At 40.0% G+C, this 24,589-nt stretch overlaps 3 protein-coding genes across 4 annotated transcripts in view; 1 reads left to right on the forward strand and 2 right to left on the reverse strand.

Annotated features, from left to right (window-relative positions):
• The first annotated feature begins 955 nt into the window (after positions 1-955).
• Positions 956-2,390, forward strand: mrpl21 (mitochondrial ribosomal protein L21). Its single transcript, XM_072916036.1, has one exon. It carries the CDS (start codon positions 988-990, stop codon positions 1,570-1,572), a length of 585 nt encoding a protein of 194 aa, XP_072772137.1. The 5' UTR covers positions 956-987; the 3' UTR covers positions 1,573-2,390.
• Positions 2,391-3,864: 1,474 nt separating this feature from the next.
• Positions 3,865-8,605, reverse strand: lg25h6orf120 (linkage group 25 C6orf120 homolog). The gene is made up of 2 exons (XM_061984599.2): positions 8,502-8,605; positions 3,865-4,783 (listed from the first exon to the last, which is right to left on the reverse strand). The coding sequence occupies exon 2, from the start codon at positions 4,770-4,772 to the stop codon at positions 4,227-4,229; it is 546 nt and encodes a 181-aa protein (XP_061840583.1). The 5' UTR covers positions 4,773-4,783; positions 8,502-8,605; the 3' UTR covers positions 3,865-4,226.
• A 6,969-nt stretch (positions 8,606-15,574) lies between these two features.
• The window catches only part of npepps (aminopeptidase puromycin sensitive), an 87,787-nt gene continuing 78,772 nt past the window's right edge, over positions 15,575-24,589 (reverse strand). For both annotated transcript variants that reach the window (XM_061984339.2, XM_061984338.2), the window contains 6 exons: positions 24,396-24,538; positions 20,041-20,097; positions 19,860-19,967; positions 19,628-19,783; positions 16,629-16,676; positions 15,575-16,044 (listed from right to left, as the gene is read on the reverse strand). In XM_061984339.2, the coding sequence (XP_061840323.1) occupies positions 15,898-16,044; positions 16,629-16,676; positions 19,628-19,783; positions 19,860-19,967; positions 20,041-20,097; positions 24,396-24,538 (659 nt within the window). In that variant the 3' untranslated portion in view covers positions 15,575-15,897. The remainder of the gene's footprint in view (positions 16,045-16,628; positions 16,677-19,627; positions 19,784-19,859; positions 19,968-20,040; positions 20,098-24,395; positions 24,539-24,589) is intronic.

A 24,589-nucleotide genomic window follows, 5' to 3' on the forward strand; every position in this document is an offset into this window, starting at 1 on the left:
AGATTTAATTTACCATTCAAAATTTACCTTCAAAATAAGAGCTCAAGGCATACAACTGTATAACAGCCTATAACAGGAACTTAACATCACAAAGAGGCAAGTCCATAAAAATAGGTTACATCAATTTAAGTGCTTTTGTATTTTTTAATCATTTTCCAAGATTTAATTGATCATTTTAAACCATTAAGCCAGTTAGAAAATGTCGGTTTTACTTTCAGAAATCGACATTTATGTAGAAAAAAAAAATTCGCTTGGAGCATAATAATGTTGACAAACATTTTTATGTTACCATCGTTTATAAAAATGCCGAATTTGAACCACAACGTGTCACCACTTCCGCTCTTAGCGCCTTCAAAATAAGAGCTCAAGGTAACAGCCTATAACAGGAACTTAACATCACAAAGAGGCAAGTCCATAAAAATAGCTTTTAAGGGCTTTTCTACTTTTAATCATTTTCCAAGATTTAATTGATCATTTTAAATCATTAAGCCAATTAGAAAATGTCGGTTTTACTTTCAGAAATCGACATTTATGTACAAAAAAAATGTCGCTTGGAGCATAATAATGTTGACAAACTTTTTAATGTTACCATCGTTTATAAAAATGCCGAATTTGAACCACAACGTGTCACCACTTCCGCTCTTAGCGCCTTCAAAATAAGAGCTCAAGGTGACAGCCTATAACAGGAACTTAACATCACAAAGAGGCAAGTTCATAAAAATAGGTTACATCAATTTTGTACTTTTTAATAATTTTCCAAGATTTAATTGATCATTTTAAATCATTAAGCCAATTATAAAATGTCGGTTTTACTTTCAGAAATCGACATTTATGTACCAAAAAAATGTCGCTTGGAGCATAATAATGTTGACAAACATTTTTATGTTACCGTCGTTTATAAAAATGCCGAATGTCAAAGAGATAATCTTCTCGAAGGTGTCTACTTCCGGTGAAATGGCATGTGCTGTTCCCCTACTTCCGGTGAAGATGGCGCTGAGCAGAGGCGTCGCGGCGCTATGGAGGACATCCAAGGTGTTGACGTCCAGAAAGCTTCTCCCTTCTCTCGCTGCGGCCCGAGCTCAGGGCTCGGTTAGCGGGGACGGAGTGCCGCGGACCTCCTTGTCGGTTCCTCCGTGGCCGGAAATCAAGTTGCTACCGGAGGAGGATCAGCGCCGCCAACACGCCGCCCTGGTGAGCGCCGTCAACCGGCGGATCGAGAAGATGGACTTCGGTCGTCTGTTCGCGGTGGTTCACTTCGCCAGCCGGCAGTGGAAGGTCACCGACGAGGACTTGATCTTGATCGAGAACCACATCGACGCGGGCTGCGGCGAGCGGATCCGGATGGAGAAGGTCCTGCTGGTCGGGGCGGAGGACTTCACGCTGGTCGGCAGGCCTCTGCTGGGGAAGGAGCTGGTCCGGGTCGAGGCCACCGTCATCGAGAAGACCGAGTCCTGGCCCAAAGTCCACATGGTGTTCTGGAAGAGACACCGCTTCCAGCGCAAGAAGATTGTCGTCCAACCTCAGACGGTGCTGAGGATCAACCGCATTGAAGTGGCCCCCAGACTGGCATGATGCTCAGAACTAGTCTTGTGGACCCCAGACTGGCATGATCCTCAGAACTAGTCTTGTGGACCCCAGACTGGCATGATCCTCAGAACTAGTCTTGTGGACCCCAGACTGGCATGATCCTCAGAACTAGTCTTGTGGACCCCAGACTGGCTTGATCCTCAGAACTAGTCTTGTGGACCCCAAACTGGCATGATCCTTACAACTAGTCCTGGTGAACTACAGACTGGCTTGATCCTCAGAACTAGTCTTGTAGACCCCAGACTGGCTTGATCCTCAGAACTAGTCCTGGTGAACCACAGACTGGCTTGATCCTCAGAACTAGTCTTGTAGACCCCAAACTGGCATGATCCTTACAACTAGTCCTGGTGAACCACAGACTGGCATGATCCTCAGAACTAGTCTTGTGGACCCCAGACTGGCTTGATCCTCAGAACTAGTCTTGTGGACCCCAGACTGGCATGATCCTCAGAACTAGTCTTGTGGACCCCAGACTGGCATGATCCTCAGAACTAGTCTTGTGGACCCCAGACTGGCATGATCCTCAGAACTAGTCTTGTGGACCCCAGACTGGCTTGATCCTCAGAACTAGTCTTGTGGACCCCAGACTGGCTTGATCCTCAGAACTAGTCTTGTGGACCCCAGACTGGCATGATTCTCACAACTAGTCCTGGTGAACCACAGACTGGCTTGATCCTCAGAACTAGTCCTGGTGGACCCCCTGACTGGCATAATCTTCAGAACTGGTCCTGGTGTAGCACACACATGGACTCTTTCGACTTGAACTGTTGCCTTAGTGTAAATAAAATGTTTGGTTAACTGACCACTTCCTGGCTTTGACTTTTGTCCAAAATATAATGTTAGTGTTGTTATTTTGATTATTTAAACAATATTCCTAAAATAGATTTTTTTTATGCAACCAAAAAAATTGATTTTTAAAGATAAAATATGAGCAAAATGTAAATTAAATATATATATATATATATATATATATATAAATTAATATTGGTTATGGATTTTGTTGGGGGTTGCAAATGTTTTTGTGGCTACAAATCTTTGTTTAAAAAATGTTAACAAATAGTTTGTGGAAAAAAGTGTCTTTGGTAAAAATAATTTAAAAAAAAAATTTGGGGGTCACAAAATTTTGCGTTAGATTTTTTTTTGGGATACAATGTTTTTTGTTTACACTTTTTGGGATACAAATAGTTTTTTGTTTGAATTTTTTTTTTATGTAAAATAGTTTTTGTACATACAAAACGTTTTTGGTTTTTTCAATTCCAGACAGGCTAACCTCCTCCAACCTTTGAGGACAAAGCTACTTACAATGGGAGACCGGGCTTTCTGCTCCGCCGCTCCCAGTCTGTGGAACGCTCTCCCTGACCACCTGAGGGTACCGCAGACTGTGGATGCTTTTAAAAAAGGCTTACCGGTAAAAGCCCTTCTTTTTTAGATATATGCATACTAGTTATAGCTATTTGGCTGTTCTAGTTTTTATTTGTATTTATTTCTTTATTTACTCAATATAAAGTGCTTTTTACAAACAAAATCTACCATGATTATTATTATTATTGTTTGCAAATTTACAAATGGTTTTGACTGCAATTTTTTGGCAATAAATAGTTCCAAGTTTTCGGAAAACGTGTTTTTGGGCAGTAAATAATTTATTTGGTTACAACTCATTTTTAAGCTTAAAATATTTTGGGGGTAAAAATCGTTTTTTTGTTTAAAATATGTTTTGGGTAAAAATCGATTTTTTGTTTTGTTACAAATTGTTTTTTCCCAAAAAAGTCACAAGTCAATCTAGTGGGCGGAGCCTCATCTAACCTGCTCTGTGACCTTGTGGTTAGAGTGTCCGCCCTGAGTTCAGTAGGTTGTGAGTTCGAACCCCGGCCGAGTCATACCAAAGACTACAGAAATGACCTCCCTGCTTGGCACTCAGCACCAAGGGTTAGAATTGGGGGTTAAATCACCAAAATGATTCCCGAGCGTGGCCACCGCTGCTGCTCACTGCTCCCCTCACCTTCCAGGGGATGAGTCAAACACAGAGTAATTTCTAGTAATTTAACTTTTAAACAATAGTTTAGAATTAGTCAGGATGGCCCAACAACACTTATATTTGGTATTTTCCCTCCAAATGAGGGCGGAAGTAGTCAACAGTCACGCCCATATATGGTCACGGCATCGTAACAAACAAAAAAAGATATAAAAAAAATATATTTTTTTAAATTCCAAAGTTTGTTTGCAAATCTTTTATACGTTTGGTTGCTGTAAAAAAAAAACACACATTTCTCTCCACAATAAAAGGAGTGAGCAGGACTCACTTCAAAAGTCTTTTATTGTTATAAGAAACATCCTTCAATCCAGCAGGAAATGGAAGAAGTGAAGGCACTGTTGGAACGCTCCACCTCGGTGCTAGCGCGCTAATCGCTACTTGGGACAAAGAAGAAGTGACACCAGGAAGTAACAACCCGCTCGTCTTCGTCACGTTTGAGGAAGCCGCTGTAGGACGGCGGCGTTATGTCGACCACATCGAGCAGAGTGAGGAAGTGTCGGTTGTCATGGCAACGGCCGCCTGGTGAGATCGCAGCATCAAGAGAATAATAATAAGATGAAGACGAGCGGCTTGTTCCTGTTCTTGTGGTCCACAAGAAGTGGTTTCTTTAAAACAACATTTCCAGGATGATCTTCAACAGTCCGATCAGAACGGTCCAGAATATGGACTCGTCTTCCTCCAAGTCCTCGCCGGACGGCTCGGCGGGTTTCTTCAGTTTGCGCGTGCCCTCCGAGTCAAAGGGGTCCGCCGCCGGCGTCTGGTCGTAGAAGACCCTCATCTCGAACTCGCTCTCCCGGTGAGACGGGTGCCCGTAGACGGCGATGCCCACGGGCCGCGCAAAGTGGGCGGGCACCAGCACCAGGTCGCGGCCGCAGGTGGCCGACTGCAGCGTGTAGGCGTCGAAGGTGGGCCGCAGCGTCTGGTCCGACACGTACAGGTCGGCGTCGCCGGTCAGGCTGCGCATGTGCAGCGCCACGGCGCCGTCGTGGTTGAGCCGCAGGTAGCTGTAGTTCCCCGCCCCCACGTGGCCCTGGACCACGTGCAGCAGGAGCCACTCCTCGGGCACGCCGTCCTCCTCGTCCAGCGAGCTCGCCGCCCCTCGCAACTGCAGCAGCAGGAGGGCGACGGCCAGGGTGCTGCGGCTCAGCGTCATGGCCGACACATCTGTCAATCAATGAGAAGGCGGGGCCTGGCTGGTCACATCAGTAGGTACACCAACTTCCATTACCATTTTATATATATATATATATATATATATATATATATATATATGGCTGGGGAGAGGGAAGTCTGGGCTTCCCTGCTTAGGCTGCTGCCCCCGCGACCCGATCTCGGATAAGTGGAAGAAGATGGATGGATGGATGGATGGAATTGATCCCTTAATAAATCCAGATCGCATGAAAGAAGGTAACACAAGCTGAAAAGAAGGTAATAGAAGGTGACAAAAGGTAAAGAAGCTTTAAAAAAAAAAGGGGATACAAAAAGGGCAAATAATGTTAATAAAAAGCATAAGTCGGTCAATAAAAGGTAAAAGAAGGTAGAGTAAGATAAAAGACGGTCAAAGAGTAAACAGTAAATAAAATGTATATGTAGGTAAATAACAAGTACAATAAGGAATATAGAAGGTAAAATTACATTGAAGAAGGAATATAAAAGAAGGTACATTTACATTAAAAAAGGAATACAGAGGGTAAAATGAGGTAAATAGAAGGTGCATTTACATTAAAGAAGGAATATAGAAGGTAAAATAAGTTAAATAGAAGGTAAATGTACATTAAAGAAGGTCAAATAAGTTAAATAGAAGGTACATTGATATTAAAGAAGGAATATAGAAGGTAAATAGAAGGTACATTTACATTAAAGAAAGAATATAGAAGGTCAAATAAAAAGACAGTTATCAAAGGTAAAATAAAGGAATATAAAAGGTAAAACAACGTAAAATAAAGTAAAAGGGTAAAATAGGTTAAAGTTAAATAAAAAGTTCAAAAGGAATACAAAAAAAATAAAACCTAAAGTAAAAATAATAATATAGTAGTTAAACAGACGATACACATGAATATAGAAGGTAAATTATGTTAAATAGAAGATAAAAGGTCAAATAAAATAGAAGGTAAAACATAAAAGGTAAATAGAAGGTTATGGCAAGTACAAAAAATATTGTTGATAAAACATTTTCCCTAAAATACATATTGAGGCTATAAAATGTGTTTTATCTGATTAACGGAACAAAGTAAAGGATAGATCCATCCATCCATTTTCTACCGCTTGTCCCTTTATAGATGATTAAAATACTGCATAGCTGCAGTCTAATAATGTTGCACATTTTCATAGTAGGGATGAACCATATTAATATCAATAATCATCCATGTGCACCGATTAAAACACTTTTCAGCCATACTGTATATCTCCCAGTTTATACACCTTCATAATACCTGTACACTTTTCAGCCATATATCTCCTAGTTTATAGACCTTCATAATACCTGTATCAACAGTAATAATACCGGTATCCACAGTAATAATACAGGTATCAATAGTAATAATACCGGCATCAATAGTAATAATACCGGTATCAATAGTAATAATACCGGTATCAATAGTAATAAAACCGGTATCAATAGTAATAATACCAGCATCAATAGTAATAATACCTGTATTAATAGTAATAATACCAGTATCAATAGTAATACTACCGGTATCAATAGTAATAATACCGGTATCAATAGTAATAAAATCTGTATCAATAGTAATAATACCGGTATCAATAGTAATAATAGTAATAATACCGGTATCAATAGTAATACTACCGGTATCAATACTAATAATACCGGTATCAATAGTAATAATACCAGTATCAATAGTAATAATACCGGTATCAATAGTAATAATACCAGTATCAATAGTAATAATACCGGTATCAATAGTAATAATACTAATAATACCGGTATCAATAGTAATAACACCAGTATCAATAGCAACAATACCCATATCAATAGTAATAATACCGGTATCAATAGTAATAATACCGGTATCAACAGTAATATTAGTAATAATACCGGTATCTATAGTAATAACACCGGTATCAATAGTAATAATACCCGCATCAATAGTAATAATACCGGTATCAATAGTAAAAATACCCGTATCAATAGTAATAATACTCATATCAATAGTAATAATACCGGTATCAATAGTAATAATACCCGCATCAATAGTAATAATACCGGTATCAATAGTAATAATACTCGTATCAATAGTAATAATACCGGTATCAATAGTAATAATACCGGTATCAATAGTAATAACACCGGTATCAATAGTAATAATACCCGTATCAATAGTAATAATACCGTATCAATAGTAATAAAACCTGTATCAATAGTAATAATACCGGTATCAATAGTAATAATACCGGTATCAATAGTAATAATACCCGTATCAATAGTAATAATACCGGTATCAATAGTAATAATACTCATATCAATAGTAATAATAACGGTATCAATAGTGATAATACCGGTATCAATAGTAATAATACTCGTATCAATAGTAATAATACCGGTATCAATAGTAATAATACCGGTATCAATAGTAATAATACCGGTATCAATAGTAATAATACCGGTATCAATAGTAATAATACCAGTATCAATAATAATAATACCGGTATCAATAGTAATAATACCGGTATCAATAGTAATAATACCGGTATCAATAGTAATAATACCGGCATCAATAGTAATAATACCGGCATCAATAGTAATAATACCGGTATCAATAGTAATAATACCGGCATCAATAGTAATAATACCGGCATCAATAGTAATAATACCGGTATCAATAGTAATAATACCGGTATCAATAGTAAAAACACCGGTATCAATAGTAATAATACCCGTATCAATAGTAATAATACAGGTATCAATAGTAATAACACCGGTATCAATAGTAATAATACCCGTATCAATAGTAATAATACCCGTATCAATAGTAATAATACCGGTATCAATAGTAATAATACCGGTATCAATAGTAATAATACTCATATCAATAGTAATAATACCGGTATCAATAGTAATAATACTCGTATCAATAGTAATAATACCGGTATCAATAGTAATAATACCGGTATCAATAGTCACCATCTTGGCTGAAAGACGGAAGGGGAGGGACTTAAGATTTGGGTCAGCACATGCGCACTCATGAACTAAGTACACTGTACAAAGTCCACTCATGAAAGTGTACAGATGGACACACAAAGTTGACATTCGAGAATTTTTTTAATTTATTTTTTAACATGAACTCTTAACACTTGTGCTGATCAAACGTGACTTTTGATCAGTTTGTGAGCGGTTGAGTGACATGTTATATAAACCCACGCAAAGTGGAGCAGCAGACAAAAATAACTTTGTGACCTTTGCCGGCAGTTAGTGCAGCAAATGGTTACATTTAACACACAAAGTGTTGGAGAACACTTTTTAAAGTCACATTAATGGCAAATAGTGACAAATATTTACAGTTTATGGCGTCCAACAAGCACATTTCCGCGTTAATCTCGTCGACAAGACGCCGACCTTTCAAAACGCCGTCTTTTCATGCTCTCCTTGACATTTAAGCGATATTTCCAACATGGAGGGAAGTTTGTAGGAATAAATGGACTTTATCTCGTGTGCTTTGTGGGAATATGTTGACTTTATCTCGTAGTTAGCTACTCGGCTAAGCTAACTAAAGCGAGCACGCAGCTAATGCTAGCTTGCCGGCAAAAAAAAACCCGAAATGAAAAATAATCTGTGCGGCGATGGGAACATTGCGGGTATTATCGCCAAAAACACAACACGAAAGAGACTTTTTGTTTTTAATGAGCGGACATTTAAATGACTTACATAGTTGTCATTTCCTCATCAGCATCTTGCGAGTAAATCTGCTCACTTCTTCTCTCTTCAAACAAAACATGACAGGACACATAGCGCCCCCAAGCGGCGGATGGCGGTACTGCAGTCATTTGCACCTATTTCTGATTAGACTTAGCGCATTCACCGAACTCTTCTTTAGTGAAAAATAACATGTTTTTTTTTTTTTAATTCAAGACAAAGTTATATGTTGTTGGTAACGCTTTAGTATGGGGAACATATTCTAAGTAACAAAGACTTAATTTCGAGTTATTTGGTTAGGGTTCGGGTTAGGCATACTTGCCAACCCTCCCGAATTTTCCGGGAGACTCCCGAAATTCAGCGCTTCTCCCGAAAACCTCCATGGACAAATATTCTCCCGAAAATCTCCCGATTTTCAGCCAGCCACGCCCCCTCCAGCTTCATGCGGACCTGAGTGAGGACAGCCTTTTTTTCATGACGGGAGGACAACAGGGTGACAAGAACTAAATCATCCAGACTAGAGATAAATTGTATTATTATGTTTATCTTACCTAAAAATAAATATATTTATTAATTAAAAAATAAATAAAAATAAATAAATTTTTACTATATTTTGCTAAAAACATCAAAATTAATTGTATTTTTCTTTGTATTTTTCCTGACTCCTTATTACATCCAGCCATAGAATTATACATTAAAATAAACATATTTGAAATAATTGATTTTAAATTATCATAATAATTCATTTAAAATGACCATATTTAATTATTTAAATAATTGCTTGTTTATCAACAACTTTAGCATTTTATTCATTACATTTTGAAACTCTCAGAAGCCAAGTTATGCTATATTCCTTAAGATTTATTTATGCAAGTTTGAAGTATCAATTATCTAAACACAGTTTTGTTTGCATATTTTCAGGATGTAGATATATATATATATATATATATATATATATATATATATATATATATATATATATGTGTGTGTGTGTATGAAATACTTGACTTGGTGAATTCTAGCTGTCAATATACTCCTCCCCTCTTAACCACGCCCCGCCCCACCCCCAACCACGCCCCCACCCCCCACCTCCCGAAATCGGAGGTCTCAAGGTTGGCAAGTATGCGGGCAGGGCCGGCCCGTGGCATAGGCCGTATAGGCAAATGCTAAGGGTGCCGTCCACCAGGGGGCGCCACGCCAGTGCCACAAATGTTGGAGAAAAAAAAAATAAAATAAAAGTTGGTACTATTATTTCTAAATACAAAAAATAATCCCACGTTAATTAAAGCCTATTTAATAGAAATATTATTTGTTACAACATTACCCCCCCCCCCCACCGGGGTGAACCCCCCGCACGGTGCGCCCCCTCCCTTCCCGTATCATGACTCTTTTTGGACGTCACCACATCAAAAAATCAACACAAGATGTCAAAACGGCCAAAACTGTCAGGTGCCCAGGGAAGAAAAAAGAGAAAAGAAGAGGAGGAGAAACGAGAAAAGACAGAGGTAGCAGGTAGGTAACGTTAGCCTACATGAAATGATTTGTCTGTTACAGAATGTGATAGTAACCTGGCTTTTTAGCATTAAGCTAATGTTACATGATTCGGCAATTGCTAATCTATAATCTGTTTTAACGTCGGGTTAATATTGTGGAGGGGGCTAAATTGTTATGGAAAATAATAATGTAACGTTAGGGACAATTGTATTAGATCTTTTAAGCAGGTGTTTTTTGTTTACATTGTTATTGCCTTCTGGTTAGCTAATGTTTGCCATGCAGGTAATAGTCACTTTTCCACCCCTTTATATATTAGATATAGTTGTAAGTAAAAAAAAAAAGGTCAAAGACAAAGCTATTCGGTTTCTTGTGAGTATATACACTTCACTGCCGATGTGGGGGGGCGCCACCTAAAATCTTGCCTAGGGCGCCAGATTGGTTAGGGCCGGGCCTGTATGCGGGTTAGGGCCAGGCTTAGCGGGTTAGGGTTATAACAAGACCATGCCGAATAAGGCATGAATAAGTACTTAATGACTAGTTAAGAGCCAATATGTTACTAATTTGCATGTTAATAAGCAACTAATTAATGGTGAATATGTTCCCCATACTTAAGTGTTACCATGTTTTTTTTACTGGTGCACAAAACGAACCGTGCATGAACATCACCTTGTTCAAAGAACAAAACCAACACAATGCATAAACTCACAACAAATTACACACTTGCAAATCAGTCTGACTTCTGCCGTAATACGCTGAAATGGAGAACTTTTTATTTACACGATGAGTCGGGTGTGTTTTGACCTCCACCGAACCCCTACGGTTCGATCGAACCCAGGTTAAGAACCAGGAACTTAGACTTACCTGTGGACTTCCTTTTATTGTCATTCAAATTTGAACTTTACAGTACAGATAAGAACCACGTTGCATTAGCTCGTTGTAGTGCAGGATAAAAGAGCAATAAGGTGCGGATATAAATAAATAGATTACTGTACAGATAAATATATTGCACTTTTGCATATTGTCGGAGGCAGATATTTACATATATCCGAATTTAAGTGTTACTTCTTTTTATTTTCATAATCATATTACAAAACAGCTAGTGTTTTTCTTCCAATTGTGGTCTTTTGGTTGTCTGCAAAACTGTGTGCTTAACCTTGAATGAGGAATGTTAGAAAGAGAGATAATGGACATTTGTTTTGGCTAGAGAGACATGACTGCTAGGGACTTAAGAGGGGAGAGGGTTTTTCGGGGGGCAGACCATCTTGGCGGCGCGATAGAATGTTCTATGCTGGACTGGTCTCAATGTATATATATATATGCAAAGCTTTGCAAATATATTACAAAATACCTATTCTGTCTCTGGTGGTTTTTCTACTCAGCTTTAAGTGTCGTAAAGAGCTTGGGAGCGACTTGTGACTTGAATTCCCTGGGAGGAACAACTGGTCCAAACCGCAACAATTTGCATCCAGGTTTATGGATGTATGTCATATTGTCTTTATATTCCAGCCAGTTAATACATTTTTTGGGGGGAATTGAGGGGATTATTATGATGTATTCAAGAGTCTTACGGCCTGAGGGAAGAAGCTGTTACAGAACCTGGATGTTCTGCTACGGAGGCTGCAGAACCTCTTTCTAGAGTCCAGCAGTGAAAACAGTCCTTGGTGGGGGTGGGAGGAGTCTCCGCAGATTTTCTGAGCCCTGGTCAGGCAGCGGCTTTTTGCGATTTCCCGGATAGGAGGAAGAGGAGTCCTGACGATCTTTTCCGTCGTCCTCACCACTCTGTGCAGAGACTTCCAGGCAGAGGCACTGCAGGCTCTAGTCCAGACAGAGATGCAGTTAGTGCCTCTGTAGAACGTGGTGAGGGAGCTGTGCTCTTTTCACCCGACGCAAAAAGTGCATGCACTGCTGAGCTCTTTTTACAAAAGCTCCGGTGTGTAGGGACCAGGTCATATTGTCAGTTATCTGCACCCCCAGGAACTTGGTGCTGCTTACCATCTCCACTGCTGTGCCGTTGATGGAAGAGTGGGGGTGTGGCTGGACTGGTGCCTCCTGGAGTCGACGATGATCTCCTTGGTCTTTTCGACGTTCAGAACCAGGTTGTTGGTTCTGCATCAGTCAACCAGATGTTTCACCTCCTCCCTGTAGTCCATGTCATTGTCACGGATGAGGCCCACTACTGTCGTGTCGTCCACATACTTCAACACTGAGATATCTAGATCAACTGCAGGTCTATGTGTTGATATAAAGTAAAACATCTATTTTTAATGTTTCATGCCCCTTTTGTCAAAGAAAACTTTATGTGGCAAACACACAAAATAAGCAAAAAATAAAATGTTTCAAAGTGGAATATTTGATGTATATATCAAATATAAATATGTATACATATGTGTGTGTATGTATGTATATATATATATATATAGCCAGCTGGGAGACATAGTCTTCCCAACATGTCCTGGGTCTTCTCTGTGGCCTCCTAACGGTCAGACGTGCGCAAAACACCTCCCTAGGGAGGCGTTCGGGTGGCATCCTGAGCAGATGCCCGAACAACTTCATCTGGCTCCTTTCCATGTGGAGGACTAGCGGCTTTACTTCGAGCTCCTCCTGGATGACAGAGCTTCTCACCCTATCTCTAAGGGAGAGCCCCACCACCCGGCGGAGGAAACTCATTTCGACCGGTAAATTGAGAGCTTTGCCTTCCGGCTCAGCTCCTTCTTCACCACAACGGATCGATACAGCGTCCACATTACTGAAGACGCCGCACCGATCCGCCTGTCGATCTCACGATCCACTCTTCCCTCACTCGTGAACAAGACTCCGAGGTACTTGAACTCCTCCACTTGGGGCAGGGTCTCCTCCCTAACCTGGAGATGGCACTCCACCCTTTTCCGGGCGAGAGAACCATGGACTCTGGATTTCGGGCACGTCCGACCGGTAGGCCACAGGGAAGACCCAGGACACGTTGGGAAGACTATGTCTCCCAGCTGGCCTGGGAACGCCTCGAGATCCCCCGGGAGGAGCTAGACGAGGTGGCTGGGGAGAAGGAAGTCTGGGCTTCTCTGCTTAGGCTGCTGCCCCTGAGACCTCACCTCGGATAAGCAGAAGATGGATAGATAGATGGATGGATATATATATATATATATATATATATATATATATATATATATATATATATATATATATATATATATATATATACATATATATATATATATATATACATATATACACATACATACACACACACACACACATATGTATACATATTTATATTTGATATATACATCAAATATTCCACTTTGAAACATTTTATTTTTTGCTTATTTTGTGTTTGCCACATAAAGTTTTCTTTGACAAAAGGGGCATAAAACATTACAAATATGTTTTACTTTCTATCAACACATAAACCTGAAGTTGATTTACAGATTTAAGTGTTGAATAATAATAATATGTTTAATTTCCAACATTTTTATGACTGAGACTCTTCCAGGACCAAAATGGCCCCCGCATGCTTTGATATTTCAGTGTGCGGCCCTCAGGGGAAAAGGTTTGGAGACCCCTGATCTATTAGAATAAACTGGTGTCACCTGACATTCCACTTGTCACTCACCACATGTCTCCTTACTGCAAAGAACTCCACCGATTTAGGGCTTCCTATAGTGTCACAGTGGAGTCAAGTCTGACACAAAGTGAGTGTGTGTGTGTGTGTTACTTGGCAATGACAAGTGTCACCTGGTGATTGTAGCTTCCCCCTACAGAGAAGATGTGACCGACAAAGCTCTGCCCACCTTCCAACCAATCACAAGGCTCGCAGGGTGAAGGAGGCGGGGCAAACAAGGAAGCGCAGAAAGTTGAGAAAGTGGCAACAAGTAGAAGAGGGTCTTGGAGAGAGAGAGGGGGACAAATGGGGGAGGGGGGAAGAGAATGAGGGAGAGCGAGTGAGTCTTGGGGAAAGAGAGGGCAAGAGAGAGAGAGGGTCTTGAGGAGAGAGGGCAAGAGAGAAAGAGAGGGTCTTGGGGAGAGGAGACCAAGAGAGGGGGAGAGAGAGAGTCTTGGGGGGAGAGAGGGAGAGAGAGAGTCTTGGGGGGAGAGAGGGAGAGCGAGAGAGTGTCTTGGGGAGAGAGAGAAAGAGTCTTGGGGAGAGAGAGGGCAAGAGAGAGAGAGGGTCTTGGGGAGAGAAGGAGACCGAGGGGGAGAGAGAGAGTCTTGGGAAGAGAGAGAGGGATAGGAGCAAGGGGAGAGAGAGAGGGGGGAGAGAGAGAGAGAGAGGGGGATAGGAGCGAGGGAGAGAGAGAGTGTCTTAGGGGTAAGAGAGAGGGCGAGAGAGAGAGAGAGAGAGAGAGTCTTGTGGAGAGAAGGAGACCGAGAGAGTGGAAAAGAGAGAGGTAGGAGCAAGGGGGAGAGAGAGAGAGTCTTTGGTAGAGAGGGAGAGAGAGAGTCTTGGGAAGAGGGCGAGAGAGAGTCTTGGGAAGAGAGGGCGAGAGAGAGGGATAGGAGCGAGGGGGGGAGAGAAAGAGTATCTTGGGGGGTGAGAGGGAGAGCGTCTTGGGAGAGAGGGCAAGAGAGAGAGGAGGTCTTGAGGAGAGAAGGAGACCGACGGAGAGAGAGAGAGAGAGAGATTGGAGCAAGGGGAGAGAGAGAGATATAGGAGCAAGGAGAGAGAGAGAGAGAGAGAGAGAGAGAGAGAGAGAGAGAGAGAGAGAGAGATCGGAGCAAGGGGAGAGAGAGAGGGGGATAGGAGCAAGGGGAGGGAGAGAGAGGGGGGGGGGATAGGAGCGAGGGAGAGAGAGTGTCTTGGGGGTGAGAGAGAGGGCGAGAGAGAGAGAGAGAGTCTTGTGGAGAGAAGGAGACCGAGAGAGCGGGAGAGAGAGAGGTAGGAGCAAGGGGGAGAGAGAAGGATAGGAGCGAGGGGGAGAGAGAGAGAGAGTCTCTTGGGAAGAGGGCGAGAGAGTGTCTTGGGAAGAGAGGGCGAGAGAGAGGGATAGGAGCGAGGGGGGGAGAGAAAGAGTATCTTGGGGGGTGAGAGGGAGAGCGTCTTGGGAGAGAGGGCAAGAGAGAGAGGAGGTCTTGAGGAGAGAAGGAGACCGAGGGAGAGAGAGAGAGAGAGAGAGAGAGATTGGAGCAAGGGGAGAGAGAGAGAGAGAGAGAGAGAGAGAGAGAGAGAGAGAGAGAGAGAGAGAGAGAGAGAGAGAGAGAGAGAGAGAGATAGGAGCAAGGGGAGAGAGAGAGGGGGATAGGAGCGAGGGGGGGAGAGAGAGAGAGAGAGAGTCTTGGGGGGTAAGAGAGAGGGAGAGTGAGTCTTGGGGACAGAGAGGGCGAGAGAGAGAGAGGGTCTTGGGGAGAGAGAGGACGAGAGAGAGAGAGAGAGATAGGAGCAAGGGGGAGTAAGAGAGAGAGGGATAGGAGCGAGGTGGAGAGGGAGAGAGAGTGTCTTGGGAAGAGAGGGCGAGAGAGAGTGTTGGGAAGAGAGGGCGAGAGAGAGGGCGAGAGAGACACCCCCCATACACACACACACACACACACACACACACACACACACACACATGACTCTCCAAGAAGCAGGAAGTGTGAAATAAAAGTCAAGATGTGTCGTGTAGTTTCTATGAATTGTTATTATTTTAATATAATTAGTGACTGCACTTCCTGTCTTGATCCCGACGATGACGATGACGATGATGTAGAAATCTGCTGCGTGATGACGACAACATGTTTGGCCAATCATGCACGCACGATAAAAAGTTGCATGTTCAGCGATCAAGTCTTGGTGTTGTGGTGTGGGGGGGAGGGAGGGGAGGGGAGTGGAGTGGAGGGGTGGGGGGGGGAGTAGACTAAAACCAGCATCCTGGTCCAGATGGAATTTGGATTTGTTGCCGAGGGGACAAAAAGTCTTGGACTTGTGGAGACAAAGGAGGCCTGCTCAGACGGGAGGAGCCTTGCGCCGCATTAGATGGTGGTGGATGTCGTCGGCGTCACGCTTGAGCCAGGCGGCGTTGAGGAGGATGTTCTCGCAGCACTGCAGGAGGGTGCGCTCCACCGCCGGCGTCGGGTGACTCTCGAAGAAACTCTGCCACACACACACACACGGGGGGAGAAACACTGGTTAGTGTTAGAATAATCATGTATATATTATCACACAACTTCATGCTTAAGGGCCGTTGCTATAGTTATTATCAATTGTGCTGTATTTTTCTATCTGTGCAAAGCTGGCAATCCAAAAGATTGCAAGTCGTCTCGTATCAGTGTTTGTGTCCAGACTCGGCCTGATGACTGCCAAGGCCGAACATCGAGTACCGGGACGCAGACAAAGCAGAGACGGGGCGATATCACCAGCGTCAACACATTTGCATTTTATTAATAGTCATATATTGTGTCTAACTGGAGCTGTTGAGATTACCCCCCTTCCCTCAGCGACAGCTTCAGTGATGTAACCAGGGACCTCCCAAATAAATAGAGGAAGCACGTGGGCTGGACTTTCAGAACGTGGTTTGGATCTGTAACTAGAGTTCAGCCCAAAACACGTCTCTCCTCATATGGGCCAAATTGAACTCTGTCTCTGCATGATTCCTTGCTTCTCGTCTGTTTAATAGATGTCAATGGATGGATGGATGGATAGACCCCAACAACAGGCGACGGGGGGAGAGCTCCTACCTTGATTTCCGCCGCCATTTTGTCCACGGCGAATCCGTCCAATGTGAGCTGGAAGGACAGATGGGGACAAAGTGTTAGCGTGGAAACACTCACTCAAACATCACCTGACAATAAAACGCATTAAATGACATTTCCCGCTTTACTAATCAACTAGTGATGTGCCCATACCAATATTTGGGTACCGGTACCAAAACGTATTTCGATACTTTTGTAAATAAAAAGGTGACCACGAAAAATGTCAGTGTCTTTATTTGAACAAAAAATGTTAGTGTACATGAAACATATATGTTTATTATTGTAATTTAGTCCTTAAATAAAATAGTGAACGTACTAGACAACTTGTCTTTCAGTAGTAAGTAAAGAGAAAACAAACACTCCTAATTAGTCTGCTGTAACATATTGTGTCATTTATACACCTATTATTTTGTACACATTATAAAGGACAAGCTGAAAAAACGAATTATTAATTTACTTGTTCATTTACTGTTACTTTTTAGAGACGGTATAGTACCAAATATGATTCATTAGTATCGCGGTTCTATACTAGGTATTCTTTCTGTATTTCATTAATATTTCTTTAATTTAACAATTAAATACATTATTCCAGGATCCAATTAATAATTTCATACTTTAAATTTCACAAATTAATTATTTCAAGAACATGTTTCCCATCAGTTAATTAACTTATTTGATATAATTAATAAATATAATCAATTCAATGTGAATTCATTCATTATTTCACAATCTAATGTATTCATTCAGTATTTAATTAATATTTTTTATTCAACAATTCAATATCTCATTTCAGGATCCAATTAATTGTTTCATATTTTAAATAATTATTTCACAAATTCTTTAATTTCAAGAACTAATTAACTAATTTGATCTATAATTTATAATTCTAATTAATTCAGTGGGAATTCATTATTTATTTCATAATTTAATGTATTCTTTCAGTATTTGATTAATATTTTTTTTATTCAAAAATTAAATAATTTATTTCAGGATTTAATTAATTCCATATTTTACAGTTTCATTTTTTCCCCCAACAATATGATTTGCCTGAGTAGCTGGACAGACAAAAAAAACAAAAATTCATATTTTAAATAATTATTTCACAAATTCTTCAATTATTTCAAGAACATGTGTCTTATCAGTTAATTAACTTAATTCTTAAATTATTTCAAGAACATGTGTCTTATCAGTTAATTAACTAATTTGAGGTACAATTAATAAATATAATCAATTCAATGTGAATTCATTAATTATTTCACGCTCTAATGTATTCATTCAGTATTGAATTAATACTTTTAATTCAACAATTCAATATTTCATTTCAGGATCCAATTAATACTTTGATATTATAAATAATTATTTCAGAAATTCTTTAATTTCAAGAACATGTGTCTCAACAGCTAATAAACTAATTTGATCTATAATTAATAATTATAATTAATTCAATGGGAATTCATGAATTATTTCATAATTTAATGTATTATTTCAGTATTTGATTATTTTTTTATTCAACAATTAAATCATTTATTTCAGAATTCAATTAATTATTTCATATTTTACAGTTTAATTTTTTTTCAACAATATGATTTGCCTGAGTAGCTGAACAAAATTTGAATTCATATTTTAAATAATTATTTCACAAATTCTTCAATTATTTCAAGAACATGTGTCTCAGCAGTTAATTAACTCATTTGATCTATAATTAATTCAATGTAAATTACTTAATTATCTCACAATTTAATGTATTCTTTCAGTATTTGATTAATATTTTTTTTATTCAACAATTAAATAATTTATTTCAGGATTCAATTAATTTCATATTTTACAGTTTCATTTTTTTTCCCAACAATATGATTTGCCTGAGTAGCTGGACAGACAAAAAAAACAAAAATTCATATTTTAAATAATTATTTCACAAATTCTTCAATTATTTCAAGAACATGTGTCTTATCAGTTAATTAACTAATTTGAGGTATAATTAAGAAATATAATCAATTCACGCTCTAATGTATTCATTCAGTATTGAATTAATATTTTTAATTCAATATTTCATTTCAGGATCCAATTAATACTTTATTATAAATAATTATTTCAGAAATTCTTTAATTTCAAGAACATGTGTCTCAACAGCTAATAAACTAATTTGATCTATAATTAATAATTATAATGATTTAAATGGGAATTCATCAATTATTTAATAATTTAATGTATTCTTTCAGTATTTGATTAATATTTTTTTATTCAACAATTAAATAATTTATTTTAGTTTAATTTTTTTTTCAACAATATGATTTGCCTGAGTAGCTGAACAAAATTTGAATTCATATTTTAAATAATTATTTCACAAATTCTTCAATTATTTCAAGAACATGTGTCTCAGCAGTTAATTAACTCATTTGATCTATAATTAATTCAATGTAAATTACTTAATTATTTCACAATTTAATGTATTCTTTCAGTATTTAATATTTTTTATTCAACAATCAAATAATTTATTTCAGGATCCAATTAATTTCAAGTTTGAAATAATAATTTCACAATTTCAAGAACATGTCTGTGAGCAGTTAATGAAGTAATTTGCTCTCAAATCAGCCTTTAAAGTCAGTGGGCGGGGCTAACGGGCCTCTTCATCCGATTGCTGTGGAACTTTGGGAGTCCAAGCAGGATGTACCCGTACTTTTTGGGGAGTTGCTTATGGTGGAGTTCAAGTTGTCGGAGTTATTTCTGCACTTTCCCACCTTCAGATGGCAAAAGGGCTCCTTCCACAGATGAGTGCATGAGGAACCAATAAGGTGTTAGCCCCGCCCACTGACTTTCACAGATAGGATACATTGATAAAGTGATAAATGACATTTTTTATATCAAATTCTGAAATAAATGACATTTCCATATTCCAATTTGAAATGATGCATGACACGTCGAGGTAACTACTTGTTGATTTACAGACCGCCACCACGTACCCCGCCCGGCGTTACTTGCTTTACCTTGATGAGACGCGATAGGAGGAAGCCGCCCTGGTATCGGTTGTGAAGCTCCTCCCAGTTGTCTTTCACAAACTTCCACGCAGCTTTTCGGCCTTGTTTACTGCTTCCCGCCACTCCGCCAATGACCGACACCGTGTCCTGGGGACGGACGTCCTCCTGCGGGGGACAATACCGACGAGGCGAGCGGTCAGAACCACAAAGGCGGCGCAGGAGCGGAAACGGGGTGGAGTACCGAGAGGGCGAAGGTGAGGACTCTCTGGATGAGGTCGGGAGCGGCGATGGCGCCGAGCACTCGCTCGATGCGGTTCTTCTCCTCCTGCATGTCGGCCTGCTTGTGAAGCTGGGGGGAGGGGCAGAAAGAGCAGGTGAACCATTGTGGCCGACAATCACCTGGGCTGATGCTGGATATTTACCCTCAGCATGGTCTCTAAGGTGCTGCTGTCTCCATGCTTCAGCACGGTCAAATAAACCTGCAGAGACACCGACAGTAGTGATGGGTTGATGAGGCGTCATGAAGCGTTTCGACACATTGCAAAACTGTATTGATACTGTGTCGATACTGTGTCACTAAATACTGACATCTGCTGGACATTAAAAATCCCTACAGGCAACCTATGGACCGACTCAACTGACACTGATTTGATGCCCTAGTACAGGGGTCACCAACCTTTTTGAAACCAAAAACTACTTCTTGGGTACTGATTAATGCGAAGGGCTACCAGTTTGATACAACACTTAAATAAATAAACATATTGTCATTTGTAAGTTACACGTAAGTGTGATTTAAACAAGAATAGCTAAATAAATAAATGTATATATATAAAAAAAATGGGTATTTCTGTCTGTCATTCCGTCGTACATTTTTTTTTCCTTTTACGGAAGGTTTTTTGTAGAGAATAAATGATGAAAAAAAACACTTAATTGAACGGTTTAAAAGAGGAGAAAACACGAAAAAATTTAAAATAAAATTTTGAAACATAGTTTATCTTCAATTTCGACTCTTTAAAATTCAAAATTCAACCGACAAAAAGAAGAGAAAAACTAGCTTATTTGAATCTTTTTGAAAAAATTAAAAAAATAATTTATGGAACATCACTAGTAATTTTTCCTGATTAAGATACATTTTACAATTTTGATGACATGTTTTTAAATTGGTTAAAATCCAATCTGCACTTTGTTAGAATATTTAACAGATTGGACCAAGCTATATTTCTAACAAAGACAAATCAGTATTTCTTCTAGATTTTCCAGAACAAAAATTTTAAAAGAAATTCAAAATACTTTGAAATAAGATTTAAATTTGATTCTACAGATTTTCTAGATTTGCCAGAATAATTGTTTTGAATTTTTGAAATATTTCACACATATTCTTTGTCGAAAAAACAGAAGCTAAAATATTTATTATTCTTTACAATAATAATTTTAAAAAAAATTACTTGAACATTGATTTAAATTGTCAGGAAAAAAGAGGAAGACATTTAAAAGGTATATTTGTTTAAAAATCCTAAAATCATTTTTAAGGTTGTATTTTTTCTCTAAAATTGTATTTCTAAAAGTAATAAGAAGCAAAGTAAAAAAATAAATGAATTTATTTAAACAAGTGAAGACCCATCCATCCATCCATTATCTACCGCTTATTCCAAGTGAAGACCAAGTCTTTAAAATATTTTCTTGGATTTTCAAATTCTATTTGAGTTTTGTCTCTTTTAGAATTAAAAATGTCGAGCAAAGCGAGACCAGCTTGCTAGTAAATAAATACAATTTAAAAAATAGAGGCAGCTCACTGGTAAGTGTTGCTCTTTGAGCTATTTTTAGAACAGGCCAGCGGGCGACTGATCTGGTCCTTACGGGCTACCTGGTGACCGCGGGCACCGCGTTGGTGACCCCTGCCCTAGTATATACAATAATATAAACCAAGTCGGTCACGTGACCAAAACAGCTCATGATCGGTCACGTGACTTTCTAAAAGCGGTACGCGCACCGACACAGGGTTTTGCTCTATGAGCTCGACGCATGCGCCGATGCATCGGTGTTGCCGGACCCATCACTACCGGACAGCGTCACTCACACTCTGGAATACTTCCCCAAGTACACAGTCTACTTAGTGTTATAATAATTGTTTCTAAATTATCACAAAAACTTTGTGTTACATTGAGGGTCTGGTGAGAAGACAAAAGCTGTCTTTGAAATCTACCAAGAGTAAGGCTCGTAAAACTCCACTGTGTAGGGAGGAAAGCAAGATGAAGGTGTTCCTGTGTTCTTTCATGTATGGTAATCAACAGAAAGATATTGTTCTAACCCAAGGACTTCAAAGCGGAGATAAGACAGGATCTGCCCAATTTCCAGACGACCTCTTTTTGAACCTCCTTTTTGAATTGGTTTACGAACGTCTTTTGGAACTATTTTATGGACCAACTCCTTTTGAACTGACCTTTTCTGTGAATTGTTTACGACCGTTTCTGTGAACTTTTTGCGACCTTTGTCCTTTGGAAACAGCGGTGGCCATGTGGTCGGGGAGGGTCCAAAATAAAAGAAGGCGTGCAATCTTTTGGCAGAGCGTGCTGAGATACTGTCAAGGGTACAGTGTACGGACAACTCTCCTCAATATTGAGTCCAAATTGAATTATGTCTCTGTTTAATTCTTTGCCTCTTGTCTTGTTTAATAGATGTCATCAGTGTTTGAACCAGACACTTAGTACTTCATAAAACAGTGTATTTCACTTTGTCCTAGGTGTGTTTCCGTAGTCAGTAAGTAGTCTTTGCCGTTAAGTTGAATAGCTTCTGTTGAGTCCTACAAAGTGTTTATACTGTAATAGGGCAGGGCCATAAATAAACAATGTCTTTGAGGCTATCGAGCAAGGGTGTCCAAAGTGTGCTTGTTTTTTAAAATAAAAAAAATTAAATGAATTAATTATCGAGATGTTGTTAGTAACACTGTCCAATAAGGTTGTACGGTATAACCGGTACTACTATAGTACCTCGGTACTATACTCTGTTTGAAAAGTACGGGTTCGACATATTTTTTTTTTACAGGCATGATGGCACGTCCTCACGTTGTGACATTGCTGGTTTTACGAGCAGAGGAGCATGTTCGGCAGCGCACACACACACGTAGTACTTACAAGCAGACAGTGTGTAGTAGAGATGCGCGGTTTGCGGACACAACCGCGGAGTCCGCGGATTATTCGCGGGTCGGGCGGTTGAAATAAAAAAAAATTGATTTTATCCGCGGGTCGGGTCGGGCGGTTGAAATAAAAAAAAATTAGATTTTAAATAGATTCAGGCGGGTGGCAGTTAAACCAATTCGGAAATATATATACATAGTTAAATGTTGTTACCCACATACGAAAAACGAGCAGGCACCTGCAGCATGCCACAAAAAAAAAGAGATGGCAACGCCGGCAGCAAACGTGGTACGCGACAAACTAAAAAAGGGAATACTAAAGACCAGGGGGAAAAAAAGGCCAGGAAAGTTCAGCGTGGACTCGTTTTTATGAGGTTGTAAATCAGGATGATAGTAATGCTGGCTACGTGATTTGCAAGAGCTGCGACGCTGTTTATGTCTACGACAGTCACAAAACCGGGACATCTAACATGGTGCATCACATTTGTGCAAAACCCCGAACCTCCACAAACACCCTGAGCATGAGCAGTTTCGTCCGCCGTGATCCCAGAAGAGTGCCACAGGATGTTAAAACAAGAGAACGCAGCTGCCTGCAGCAGTTTGAGTGGCGCGAGCGCACTTGGAGGTGCGCTAAGCGCGGCTCCCAGATGATTGCGCACTGGTGTGCGTCTGGGCCGTGACAGCGTGGCACGCATTGAATGTCTCTGCTCCATTGGATCAGTCTCCTTTCTTTAACAGGCAAAAGCTTTATAACCTCCCTAATGCCTTGCATCGTCTATATTAGATATATAACAAAGGGCGGGTGGCGGATGGCGGGCGGTGCGGTTTTGATTAAATGTTAGTTCGGGTGGATGGCGGATGGTTGACGACTTTTGTGATGCGGTTGCGGATGAAATAATTGCCTATCCGCGCATCTCTAGTGTGTGGACAGTTTTTAAGGCAAAATGAGTCCATTTACCCTTTTCTAACGATAAAGTTGAAGTTATAACACAGAAAAGCCCTCAGGAAGAGGTGCTTTAAGACATGGCTAGCTAGTTAGCGGCTAACATCCATCCGCAGTCGGCAGAGAAAGTAGAGCGTCAAGCTAAGGATTCATTAGGAAACTACAATGACCATTGTATGACCCTGTAACTACTTGGTATCGGATCGATACACAAATTTGTGGTATCATTCAAATCTAATATAAAGTGTAAAAACTGAAGAATAAATGATTATTACATTTTAACAGAAGTGTAGCTAACATGTAACTATCAGTCTAATGTATTTGTGTATGTTATCTGCATGTAAAACTATCATTCTCAATCAAATGTGTTTTGTCTTCATAGTTGGGGTATCTGGAACGCATTCATTGAATTTACATGATTTCTTTGCTTGGGTTTTTGTACAGTTCAATGTTTATCTGCGCTTTAGGAAGGTATCACTAAGAAAAGGCGAGGTTGTGAGTGTGAAGGCACTCCAACGAGGAAGAGGAAGTAAGCGGAGGTCATAGAACTTGTTCTTGTGGTAACAAGTCTGGCAAGTGAACACCACTTGACTTCTTTTTATACCCGTACGGCACGACGAGCGTTAAAACATTGCCTGTGATTGACTCAAGCTTTAATGACGGCCACAGTGTCATCTACTTATAGGGTTGGTGGGGCATACCGGGCTCCTGAGGTCTGCAGGTAACACCTGTTTTTCCTCCACGTGTTCCTTAAATCTCCGCCGGGCCTCCTCCAGCGTGGGTTTGTGTCCGGCCTTGCCCAACTTCCCCAGAACGAGACCTCTCAGCAGGGCGTCCAGGTGACCTGCAGGACCACAGACTTAACAGTCACACGGTTCCTAGCAGCATGATGGCA

The sequence above is a fragment of the Nerophis lumbriciformis genome, linkage group LG25 (assembly GCF_033978685.3).
Source record: "Nerophis lumbriciformis linkage group LG25, RoL_Nlum_v2.1, whole genome shotgun sequence".
In the NCBI taxonomy this organism is placed as follows: domain Eukaryota; kingdom Metazoa; phylum Chordata; class Actinopteri; order Syngnathiformes; family Syngnathidae; genus Nerophis; species Nerophis lumbriciformis.